We start from the raw sequence: 10,531 nt of genomic DNA on the forward strand, positions 1-10,531 counted from the left end.
AGGCTGCTTCTTCTAAGGGCCACGAGAAGATCGTTCAGATGCTGCTCGACAAGGGTGCCGACTTGTTAGTACCTAATAAGGACGGATGGACGCCACTGCACGGAGCGGTCACAAAGGACCTAACAACGGCGAAGCTTCTACAAGAGGCGGGAGCCGATATCCATACTCGCAGTAAGGATGGCCATACACTACTTCACGAATCAGTGTCCTCTAGTCAACTAGAAACTACCCAGTGGCTCGTTAGCCTTGGACTAGGTTTAAACGAGGTCGATACCATCGGCCAGAGTCCGCTCCACCTCGCGGCCTCGAACGATTGCCTAAATATCGCAACGTTTCTACTAGAAAATGGCGCCTTCCTCGATCTATCAGACATTATTAGCCGGACTCCACTACACTGCGCGATCCATACCGGCAGCAATGTGACTTTAAAGCTACTACTCTCAAAAGAAGCAAACCCCCATCTCCTCGACACGTACGGGAAAAGCGCCACCGACTGGATACATTAAAACAGCCGTTTACAGGAGGTAGTAGGCGAGCTGATTACTATCTCTCCAAGCGCTCAACAAAGCAAAGCTATTCCACAACTACGCCGCTCTGTCTGGACTCTAGCATCACGACTACTAGAGAACGGTGGTCAGCAAACTTGGCCGGGCTATCATGAGCTCGGCCATTGCTTGATATATCTAGACCAGCGCACTGAGGCGGTAACTGCGTTCCAGCAACAAGTTATTACTAGCTTAAATGCTTCGAATATCTCCCACAATGTATTCTGTAATAAGTGCCGGATATGCCCCATCCCCGGAGTCCGGTACGTGTGTACAGTATGTCCAGATGTCGATATCTGCGGCAAGTGCTGGGACGAGGATAGCCAGAGAGTCTATCCATCGTACTGTTCTGGACACGAGTTTTTATCGATCTCCAAACTGACCCCACAATGTGAAGGTGTTGATGTTGTGAATACTCTAGGGGAAACGAGGATTGCATGGCTAGAGCGAATCAAGGACACTTTCGGTCTATCGTTTTAGGAGTCCGGCGTTGGTGAGTGAGAAAAATGGATGTTTTAGCATAATAAAGGAATAGAGGCAAAGGCGTTTTTCGTTAGGTATAGAAAAAAGCAAGGATTCATTGTTTATAAATGATGCCACGGGAATGGATAAATGCTAAGGCAAGAGTACGAGCTAAAAAGATGTTTTGGGTAAGAAAACAGCTTCACTCCAGTGTCTTGTTAAACTCTTTGGCCTAGGTGTCCGCCGGCGCATTACAAGTTTGCGTAGTTGAACATCTTAGACACAACATCGTTGCCTAGGTTATACAGTGAGCGGACATTGTTAGCATGGCTAATAAACGAATAATTGAAATATGAAAGGATACGGCTTTTATAACTAAGTTTATACTAGTATCCAGCGGACTTGCATTTTGTTTGAAGCAAAGCTTGCGCGACTAGTTACTATAGGGAATTGTCAGCCAGGATCACTCCGATAACTCTCGTTTTTTCAGCCTTATTACAGTCAGTTGTTACACTACAGCCTTACCCCTTACACCACACGTTTATCCACTGCAAGGGAATAAGGATCTTAAAGAGAAAACGTATTCTTTTAGATAGCAGCATATATACCTACATAGGTAGTAGTAATTTAGGGGACAAGCGGCGTCCAATTCCTCGCGCCCAGCTCCACAGTTTCATATAACAACGTTCAATAAAATCTTCCATTATACTTTAAAATTGTTTGTTTAATGGTGGAGTTTATTGTATATAAGTGTTGAAGTGTACGCAGTTTATATTGCTTTTTCTGTGGCTTAGTCATTTAGCACAGGGTATAAGAGGACTCCGCCTACCGGGCTCCTAACAAGATCATGCCACTCATTGCTATCAATTGAAACCCCATTCATTGCAACACATAATGTCCATGATTCTTGGTGAACTTATGGTACTGGTGCTGCTTCTTCTAGGGTTTGCCAACAAGTTTCAGCCACAGACACCCAAGCAAGAAAACGAAAAAATAGGAGAAGAAACATTAGGCGGGGACGATGATCTGCCAGAATATCCGATGCCCTTAGTCTCTACCTGCAGCGCCGCCATTAGTGCAGCGTGCCACAGGCATCCGGAGGACAAAGACGCACATCTGCTCCCAGTAAAATGGGGCTACGTTACCGATAGGTCGGGAGACGGGTCTACGGAAGAAAAAGGGAGGTTCTGTTTTACTAGCGCGAGAGATGTCAAATATCCTACAACTGTGGAGGGTATTGTTTTTAAAGAGTAACCGAATGGCTTCCACATCCTTACGCCCAATCACTTTCAAAAGTAACCCACCCGCTGCACATCCAAGTATATATAAGAAAAAGCTGGGATGAACCTACTATAAGCCTGTCCTATATCCCGCTTAGAAACAAATTGCCGTCCGAAGTCCAATGCGGCTGGAAAACATCGACGAGACCTTATCAAGAGGGATGATCAAGGGAACATGTATCCCAAAGGGAGGAAGCTATTAACAGCTTGTACATCCCTAGAGGACATGGTTGGTCAATCACTGTCAGGCTAGACTTGTTTACGACGACATCGACGCGTACGCAGCCTCTAGCGATGCCGCCGCCGCAGCGACCAGGCAGGCGGTCTGGGATCTAGGACCTAGACGCCGTTGCCGATGACGGCGTGGGAGCGCTTTGGATTACCGATCGCGTCGGAGATGCGAGCATATAGGCTAGTCGTCGAGTGCGCGGTTTAGGAAGTACCTATGTTGGTACTTGAGCTTATGCTTGTGCTGGCGTGTTAGGAGTAGGGCGCAGCTGGGCGCGCGCGCGCGCGCGCGCGCGCGCGTGTGTGTGTGTGTGTGTGTGTGTGTGTGTGTGTGTGTGTGTGTGTGTGGTGAGGTGGGTAGGGAAGATATATACAACCAACTGACACAAATTCATCGTGCCTTGAAGCGTGTCTGGCAGTTCAGTGAAGAGAAATTGGGAGAGGAAAGATCTTTTCGTCCAGCGAAAATACCTACAGTGGTCTTGCGCCACGTTTTCCCACGCAGCTTGCAGAGCACTGCGTCCTGATGCTGGGCCAAGACGACTCATACACACCCACCCACCCACACAAACACAAGCAAATCCAATCAAAGCAAAAATAGAAAGAAAGCCGCGAGTAAAAGCAGCATAAACTCCATCCTCTATTCCACAGCACCACACACAACACGACTGCTACCAACCACTCTACGTACTACCGAAAACGAACACGCCCTTCCCGTCCCTAAACCCCTCCAGCGTGCCCTGCACCGCCTCCACCAGCGTCTCCTGCTTCGTATCCCAATCCCACTTGACCTCCTGCACCGGGGTATCCTTAAACCTGCCCTCACGAATCAACTGCAAGACATGATCGACGGTTTTCTTCTTCTCCTCGAAATTGCCCTTGCTCCACTTGCTGACCCAGAAGCCATCGAAGTGGATGTCCTTGAAGATGAGCAGCCCGGTGGGCAGCTGCACCGGCTGCTTCGACATGGCGCCGTACGTGACCAGGTGGCCGCCCTCGGCGAGCAGCTTCGCGAGCGCCGACGCCGGCTTGCCGCCTACGCAGTTGAGCGCCAAGGGTAGACGCTCCCGCCCCCCGTTCGTCCATTCCTTGACCCGCTCGCTGAAGCCCTTCTCCATGAGCTCTTCGTCCGTGACGACGACGTCGGCGCCCAGGTCCGTGAGCTCCTGCTTCAGCTGGTCGGTGCCGGTCGGGCGGGCGCGGATGACATTGATACTCTTGTAGCCGAAAAGCCTGCCCAGCTGGATAGCAGCGCGGCCGACGCCGCTGTTGGCGCCGTTCTGGACGAACCACTCGCCCTCCTTCAGGTCCGCAAAGTCCTTCAGCATGCGGTACGCGGTGCAGGGGTTGATGCTGACGGTGCCGGCCTGGACGGGGGAGATGCCGCTCTTGTCGTCGATCTTGAGCAGGGGCGCGGCGTCCGTCTGCGCGTGCGTGCGCCACGTCCCGAAGCCCGGCGCCTTCTGGATGACCCAGTCGCCCTTCTGCAAGCCCTTGACGGCGGAGCCGACGGCGACGACCTCGGCCACGCCCTCGTTGCCTCCCACTGCTATCGGGTCCGGCGTGCTCATCTCGGTTGTGAACGTCGGTTTCGACGGGTACACGCCCTGGATCTGGTTGATGTCGGCGGGGTTGATGGGCGCCGCCAGGAAGCGCAGCGTCACTTTGTTCGAGTGCGCCGGCGCGATCGAGTGCTTGTGCAGCGAGAGGACGTCTTTGGGCTCGCCGTACGTCTTGAACGTTAGCGCTTTGGCTTGCTCGTAGCCGTAGCCGGCTGAGATGAGGCGCGTTTGCGTGTGGGTGAGGGTGCGGGACGCGGCCATGGGGGCCGCCAGTGGCCGCAGGCCGGTTGTTGCGATTCTGCGCGTCGCCATTGTGCGTGTGTGCGTGGTGTATTTACAGGTAGGTGTTGTACGGGGAGACGAATGGAAGAGCTTGGGAGGAGAGCTCTGGCGGGAGAGCTCAAGAGCTCCAAAATGACGTCGCAGCCCACGACCGAGGATCAACCGCCGTTCGGGTCGAAGGAAGCAAATCAGCATTGCTGTATATCACCACCAAACCAAGCATCTTGTGTAAAAATTCGAATCTCCAAGCCAATTGCAAAGCAAAGCAAACCCCAAACCCGTCTCCCACTCCTATATAGAACAGCACCCCTCACCTATTACTCTAACCCGGGTATCAAATATCAAAACAGCCCATCCACTGCCTACCTTACCTACCTACCTTCCCCCACCAGACCCAAACAAGCCCGACCTCCTCCGCCGAACCGACTCTCTCCGCTCCACTCCGCTCTCCATGCTCGTCCCCAGCCCCGAATCGCGATCCATATGCCTGCCCGCCTCATCAATGACGAAGTCTGCGTCCTCGTCCTCATCATCCGCCTCCATAGCCGTTGGAATCGCTTCTAGGGGTGTCGGCTCCTCCTCCGCCTCCTCCTTCTTGACGCGCGGCGACGAGTACCGCAGCGACGGCTGCCGCGCATACGAGGGGAACGTGCGCGACGTGTCGGAGAGGTTGTCGTCGTCGGCGGCTTCGTCGTCGTCGGCGCTCTCGTCCTCCGTCTTGATTGCCCCCTCTTTCTTGATTTTGGTTTTTTCGCGCTTCGGCGCATCGGTGGTGTCCAGCGTGAAGAAACGAGACAGTGCCAGCCAGGCCAGCAGCGTGAATGTCATCTCGACGGACCAGAATGCAATCGTGAAGACGACGAACGACGAGATGCGGAAGTTGTACATGAGGTATCTGTGGCACAATCAGCTTCCACTCTTCAACCAGCACGTCTAAGGGACACGCGCAAACATACCTCAGCCCCCGCAATCTCGCCTCAAACTCGACCCTTACGCCATACACCTGCATGCGCTCCACGCTCTGCAGCTCCAGCCTCAACTTAACCGGGATATTTCTCCACCCGCGTTCAAACACCACGCCCTCCATCAAGCCGACCTTCAGCGTCTCCGCCTCGCGCCGCCACCCCACAACATACCAGGGCATCTCGAGCGCCTTGTGGACGAGCTCGACGCCCGGCGAGCAGAAAGTCAGGATAGCGGGTCTGCGCGAGCGGGCCAGGACCTCCGGCTCTTGCTTCTCACGAGCAGCGGCCTCGCTCTCGCTCCCCGCACCCACCACTTTGTCCATCAAGGGCGTTCCCGTCTCCGGCCCCAGCAGCGCGAGGTCCAGCATGAAGTTCCCGGCCTCCTTGTTCGCTGTCGTGGGCGGTAGCGTCAATGCCACTCTGACATCGTACGCTTGCCCCGACACCAGCTTCTTTCCTATGTCTGCTATGCCGTGAGGGTGGTGTTCTTGCGTGGGGCTAAACTGCAGCCACACATCAACGCCCACCCCCCTAACCGGGACATAAGCGCAATAAAACAGGGCATAAGCAACAGCCGCCAGCACAGCCAACGCGATGGCCGCGAGCAGCAGCAGGGCGGAGCCGACGTAGGCTCTGCGCGCGCGCTTCGACGTTGCCAGAGTTATCGGGGCGAGGGCGCGGTCCTGTTGCATGTGTGTTAGTTGCTGGCTGTGGGGGAGGGTGGTGGGTGGTGGGTTTTGGGGGATTGGGGGATATAAAAAGTAAAGTAGATACCCTAAGCACAAGCAGTCCGCCCCTCGCCTTGCCCACAACGCCTCCATCGACATCGCGGTCATCGTCGTCCTCATCAGAGGAGTAAGAATTCGAATTGGGATTGGTGGTAGAAGCCATTCTGCTGCTTCTTCACATTGTTCCTTGCGGCAGGGAAATCTGTAGGTCGGCAAATCGGTCGCTCCGTCGATTGATTGGTTGGTTGGTTGGTTGGTTGTAGTGTAGTGGAAGTAGGTAGATATTGTGTGGAGGAGGAGGAGAAAGAGGAGGACGAGGAGAGGTCTAGGCCAGGACGACGACGGGAGCGGGAGGATCGCGCACAAGGGTGACGTCGCGTCCCTGCCTGCGCCGAAATAAACTGGCGCACGGACTTCAAATCACCACCTAGACGCGACCATAATCAAACGCCAAATGTCCATACGCCAAACGCGAAATGCGACGCCCTCATCAGCTCACGCACGCACATCAACATCAAACAATAGGTAGATAATTCCTTCATCCACGAAAAACAACGAACAAACAAAAACATGGTTATTACCTTGCCTGCCTGCCCGCCTGCCAGCTGGAAACAACCAACAACAACCAAAGAAGGGGGAAAAAAGGTATCGTATCGCCCAAAATCCAGCCAACGCCCCTAGATCGCACATTCGTAAGAACGAGAAAAAGAACACCACCCAATCGTGACCGCCGCCCATCATCCAAGCATCCAACACCCAACACAGACACCGACACCGACACCAACACCATGCCCCAGCGACGAACAGAGCCCAAGACATGAGAAGCAGACGCAAGACATCAACAAGCAGTAGCAGAAGAAGAAGAACAAGAACGAGAACAAGAAGACGAGGAAGAAGCGCGTGCTCACGTCTCCTCGACCCCGTCCATCTCATCTCCCTGCATGTCCTGCTCCTCGCACTCGCGCTCCACCTCCTCGGCCACAAACTGTTCGTAGTCCTCCAGGCTCTTCTGGATATGCACCTTGAACTTGATGACGTCGTTAAGCATGCGTTCAATCTCCGTGTGCAGCTGCTCTCTCAGATCCGAAGCTCGGAGCTGCAGCTGTTCGTACCTGTAGTAGACAAACCAGTCAGCGCGCTGTCAAAAGCCCCCAACAACGACAAAGTCCACTTACTCAATGTTCGTGTTCATCTCCCTCTGCTCCATCAGCTGCACGCTCTCACTCAGCCCTGTCCGCATCTTCGCCAGCTCCTTTTCCATGCGCTCAATCTGCGTGTCCGACGCCATCTTCTGCGCCGTCGTGATCTCGCGCGTCTTCTCAAACTCCTCTTCGGCAGCCCGCACGCGGTGGCCCAGATCCTCGACTTCCGACAGCTTGTCCTCCATCGCCTCCTTGACCTGGTCGAGTATCACGTGGTTCGCAAAGTCGTCCTCTTGCGCCGCCGACAAGCGGTCCCGAATTTCCTTGCGCAAGCTCAGGATGTTGTTCTTCAGGTCGCGACGCGGGTCCATGTTGAGAAGGTCAGGGTATTGATAGCCGTTACCGTTCTCCGCCAGCAGGCGGTTGCTCGAGTCCTGGGAGTTGCCCATCTGGGATGCGCTAAAGTTGGGGCCCTCGCTGAGCGTAAGGACAAGCTCGTAGTCCCTGTTGTTGGCGTTCGGGGCGCTGGCAGGGATAATGCCAATCTCGTACCCCATCGAGTTGTACTTCTCGACCTTGCGCTCCAGCTCGTCAAGCTTGCGGCTGGCCTCATACTCCTTTTCTGAGATCTTTTTGCGCGCTTCCTCCAGGCGCATGCTGGTGGACTCGACGCCCTTTTGCAGACGCTCGCGCTCCGTGTTCATGCGGTCAATGTCCTGGATGGTGATGCCCTGCTTGTCGACCATCTCCTGGAGGTTGGACTTCTCCTGCTCAGCCTCCTCGAGCTCGGCTTCGATCTTCTTGATCTCGTCGTCGAGGAGCTTGGCGCGGTTCTGGTACTTTTCAACCTTGGCCTCCATGTTGTTGTTGTAGTTTTCGAACTTGACACGGTCTTCTTCGAGGATTTTGATTTGTTCGTCCAGCTTGGCGATTCTGGGTCCATTCTTGCTGAGCTCGTCAATCTGGTCCTGCAGCGCCTTGTGCTCAGCCTCGAGCACCTTGACTTGCTCCAAATGCGCTGCGTTTGCGTGGTCGAACTTTGCGGCCATGCTGTCGACGTGCCTTTGGATCAGCTTCTCGGCCTCGTCGTCAGCGTCGTCTTCCACCTGCAGCCACTCCCGGTAGGCGTCCGTCAAGAACTGGAAGATGATGCGATCGCCGCTGACATCGTAGCCAGCCTCCATGCACGCATCGTCATAGGCGCCCGAAGAGTACTGCTCCAACATCTGCGCCAACTGCATCATCCAGTGCAACAAGCCCAAGAAGGTTGGCCAATTGTTGCCACCGACGGCTGCGATTTGCGACTTCATGATGCTCTTTTCAAAAGGGTAGCGCATCTGCTTGAGAAGAGGGGGAACTTCCTGGTCAATGTTCTTCTGGAAGCGGTAGCTAGGATCGATGCGGTGGTAGAGCCATTGGAACATGCAATTGAAGTCCTTTTGGGTGGGCGAAGTCATCGACTTGTGTGTGAGCGAGTGCTTCATGTCCATTTCAAAGTTGTGGTGCGTCAGGTACTCCATGAGATCCTGGGCCATCTGAGCGCGGACGTTCGCGTCCTTCAAGCGACGAGGGTCCTGGGGAATAGCCTGCGGGACAGGGGCGGTAGCGAAGAAGCTCTGGTGGGTGCCCATGGCGCCGCCGCCAGTCGACGGCCGCGCGCTCCACACGCTGCTGCGGCGCTGGGAGCCCTGGTCGAGCGACATCTGCGGGGCAGGCGTGGCCATGACGCCCGGCGCATAGCTCTTCCTGCCGCCGCTGGCGAACATGTTGGCGTTGGACTGCCTGTGGACGGAGGCGAAGCCCATGTCGGCGAGGTTGTTGCCCGACGACGAGCGATTGAAGTTGGGCTGGGCGGGACGGCCCAGGCCCGGCGCCAGCGACATGCGGCCGCCAGACGTCGAGCGCCCGTGGTTGAGGTTCGTGTTGGATGTCGAGCGCTTCATGGCCGACTGCGGCATGGGGATGGCGGAAACGTTGCTGTTGATGCCGCCGAGTGTCTGCGTGCGGCTGTCAGTATTGACGGGCGAGATGGAGTTTGCGCGGATGGCAGCGACGCACCTCGCGCGGTCTCCGGACGGAGAAAAGGCCAGGTTCTTGCGCCATGGCCAGAGATGCGTTATGCGAATGTGCGATGGAAGTGGAGTGCGACGCGAAAGCAAAAGCGGGAGGGTGGTGGTGGTGTGGTGATGGTGGGGAGTGGATGGTGCTGGTGTTGCAGCGGGCAGCTCTGTTTGTTTACATCGGGCGGAGAAGCGACAGGCAGGCACACAGCGACCGAGCGACCGAGCGACGGACAACCCAAATTGACAGGGATGTGTCGGGATTCGGCAAAACCAACTTTCCGGTCCCCTTGCGGGGCGGTCTCGAGTTTCTTGCCGCCCGCCGCCATCACCACCGCCTCTCCACCGCTGCAAATCCCCGACAAAAAACGACAATCCACCACCACCGCCAACATGCCTTCTGGACAAGGAAGTGAGTAGCAGCCTCTTCTCCACACGCCTCGCGCGCAGCGGCCGTTTCGTTCGTGGCTGACCCCGCTCGCCTCGTGTAGCCGGCACGAACCCGCTGCACAACAAGAAGCCGAAGAAGAAGGTCGTCGAGGAGGACGAGGAGGACCTCGCCTACAAGAAGAAGCAGCAAGCCGGTGAGTAACCACCAAACCCCCCTCCCTCCTTTCCCATGCCGGCAGCGAAAGCACAGCAGCAAGCAAAAAGTCGCCCCACCCCACTCACCCCCGACAAATCTTTCGCCCCCCCACTCTCCTCCGCACCACACCCCGGCTAGGCAGCTAACGCCACGCAGACAAGAAGGCCCGCGAGGAAATGGCCAAGAAGGCCCAGGGCAAGGGCCCGCTCAACGGCGGCCAGCAGGGCATCAAGAAGTCGGGCAAGAAATAAGCGCGTCGTCGGCGGCTGCGATTTTGGCTGTGGCGAGATGAACGACGACACGGAAAAACGGCAACACTTGGCTGCCTTCGCCACCCATGCGCATGGGAGCGCGATACACGCGGGCAAGGCTGTCGGCTGTCGTCGCGGGCACGCACACACACACACACACACACACACACACGGGGCGTTCTCTTGTATAGGCGTACTACTGATTACCTTGAGTGGCGGATGATACCACGAAATAAATGTTGAGGGCGGGCGCGTTTTGCCCCGCCGTGCTGCTGTTGTTGCTGTTGCTTCTATGTGCTTACTTGTTCGTTCACCAACCGACCTCACTCGCTCACCGACCCCACCACAACAACAACATGGAACAACTCCAACCCAAACCGCAATATCAAGCGCACCGCGCCGCACCTACGAGCACGAAGCAGAAAACCAAACCAAAACAG

The 10,531-nt window shown here is 55.7% G+C and overlaps 6 protein-coding genes across 6 annotated transcripts; 3 read left to right on the forward strand and 3 right to left on the reverse strand.

Annotated features, from left to right (window-relative positions):
• Positions 1-5: 5 nt before the first annotated feature.
• On the forward strand, positions 6-506 carry K452DRAFT_281593 (uncharacterized protein; the record flags this gene model as incomplete). Its single annotated transcript, XM_033539503.1, has 1 exon — positions 6-506. The coding sequence occupies exon 1, from the start codon at positions 39-41 to the stop codon at positions 504-506; it is 468 nt and encodes a 155-aa protein (XP_033391123.1). The 5' UTR covers positions 6-38.
• Positions 507-1,901: 1,395 nt separating this feature from the next.
• K452DRAFT_332591 (uncharacterized protein) lies at positions 1,902-2,261 on the forward strand (the record flags this gene model as incomplete). The annotated part of the gene is made up of 1 exon (XM_033545155.1): positions 1,902-2,261. One exon carries the CDS (start codon positions 1,902-1,904, stop codon positions 2,259-2,261), a length of 360 nt encoding a protein of 119 aa, XP_033391124.1.
• Positions 2,262-2,948: 687 nt separating this feature from the next.
• K452DRAFT_293246 (uncharacterized protein) lies at positions 2,949-4,457 on the reverse strand. Its single transcript, XM_033541528.1, has one exon. The coding sequence runs from the start codon at positions 4,387-4,389 to the stop codon at positions 3,199-3,201; it is 1,191 nt and encodes a 396-aa protein (XP_033391125.1). The 5' UTR covers positions 4,390-4,457; the 3' UTR covers positions 2,949-3,198.
• Positions 4,458-4,696: 239 nt separating this feature from the next.
• Positions 4,697-6,381, reverse strand: K452DRAFT_23003 (uncharacterized protein). The gene is made up of 3 exons (XM_033537071.1): positions 6,099-6,381; positions 5,316-6,007; positions 4,697-5,254 (listed from the first exon to the last, which is right to left on the reverse strand). The coding sequence occupies exons 1-3, from the start codon at positions 6,213-6,215 to the stop codon at positions 4,735-4,737; spliced, it is 1,329 nt and encodes a 442-aa protein (XP_033391126.1). The 5' UTR covers positions 6,216-6,381; the 3' UTR covers positions 4,697-4,734.
• A 575-nt stretch (positions 6,382-6,956) lies between these two features.
• Positions 6,957-9,297, reverse strand: K452DRAFT_303566 (uncharacterized protein; the record flags this gene model as incomplete). Its single annotated transcript, XM_033542740.1, has 3 exons — positions 6,957-7,164; positions 7,228-9,191; positions 9,253-9,297. The coding sequence occupies 3 exons, from the start codon at positions 9,295-9,297 to the stop codon at positions 6,957-6,959; spliced, it is 2,217 nt and encodes a 738-aa protein (XP_033391127.1).
• Positions 9,298-9,596: 299 nt separating this feature from the next.
• K452DRAFT_293249 (uncharacterized protein) lies at positions 9,597-10,531 on the forward strand. The gene is made up of 3 exons (XM_033541529.1): positions 9,597-9,666; positions 9,746-9,838; positions 9,997-10,531. The coding sequence occupies exons 1-3, from the start codon at positions 9,648-9,650 to the stop codon at positions 10,089-10,091; spliced, it is 207 nt and encodes a 68-aa protein (XP_033391128.1). The 5' UTR covers positions 9,597-9,647; the 3' UTR covers positions 10,092-10,531.

The sequence above is a fragment of the Aplosporella prunicola genome (assembly GCF_010093885.1).
Source record: "Aplosporella prunicola CBS 121167 unplaced genomic scaffold K452scaffold_116, whole genome shotgun sequence".
Lineage (NCBI taxonomy): Eukaryota > Fungi > Ascomycota > Dothideomycetes > Botryosphaeriales > Aplosporellaceae > Aplosporella > Aplosporella prunicola.

Bases quoted from the DNA above. Each gene is read 5' to 3' on its own strand.
- K452DRAFT_293246 (XM_033541528.1), bottom strand. From the start codon at position 4,389: ATGGCGACGCGCAGAATCGCAACAACCGGCCTGCGGCCACTGGCGGCC.
- K452DRAFT_23003 (XM_033537071.1), bottom strand. From the start codon at position 6,215: ATGGCTTCTACCACCAATCCCAATTCGAATTCTTACTCCTCTGATGAG. The intron at 6,008-6,098 runs GTATCTACTTTA...CACATGCAACAG, and splicing joins GCGGACTGCTTGTGCTTAGG to GACCGCGCCCTCGCCCCGAT. The intron at 5,255-5,315 runs GTATGTTTGCGC...ATTGTGCCACAG, and splicing joins GCGAGATTGCGGGGGCTGAG to ATACCTCATGTACAACTTCC.
- K452DRAFT_293249 (XM_033541529.1), top strand. The intron at 9,839-9,996 runs GTGAGTAACCAC...AACGCCACGCAG, and splicing joins CAAGAAGAAGCAGCAAGCCG to ACAAGAAGGCCCGCGAGGAA.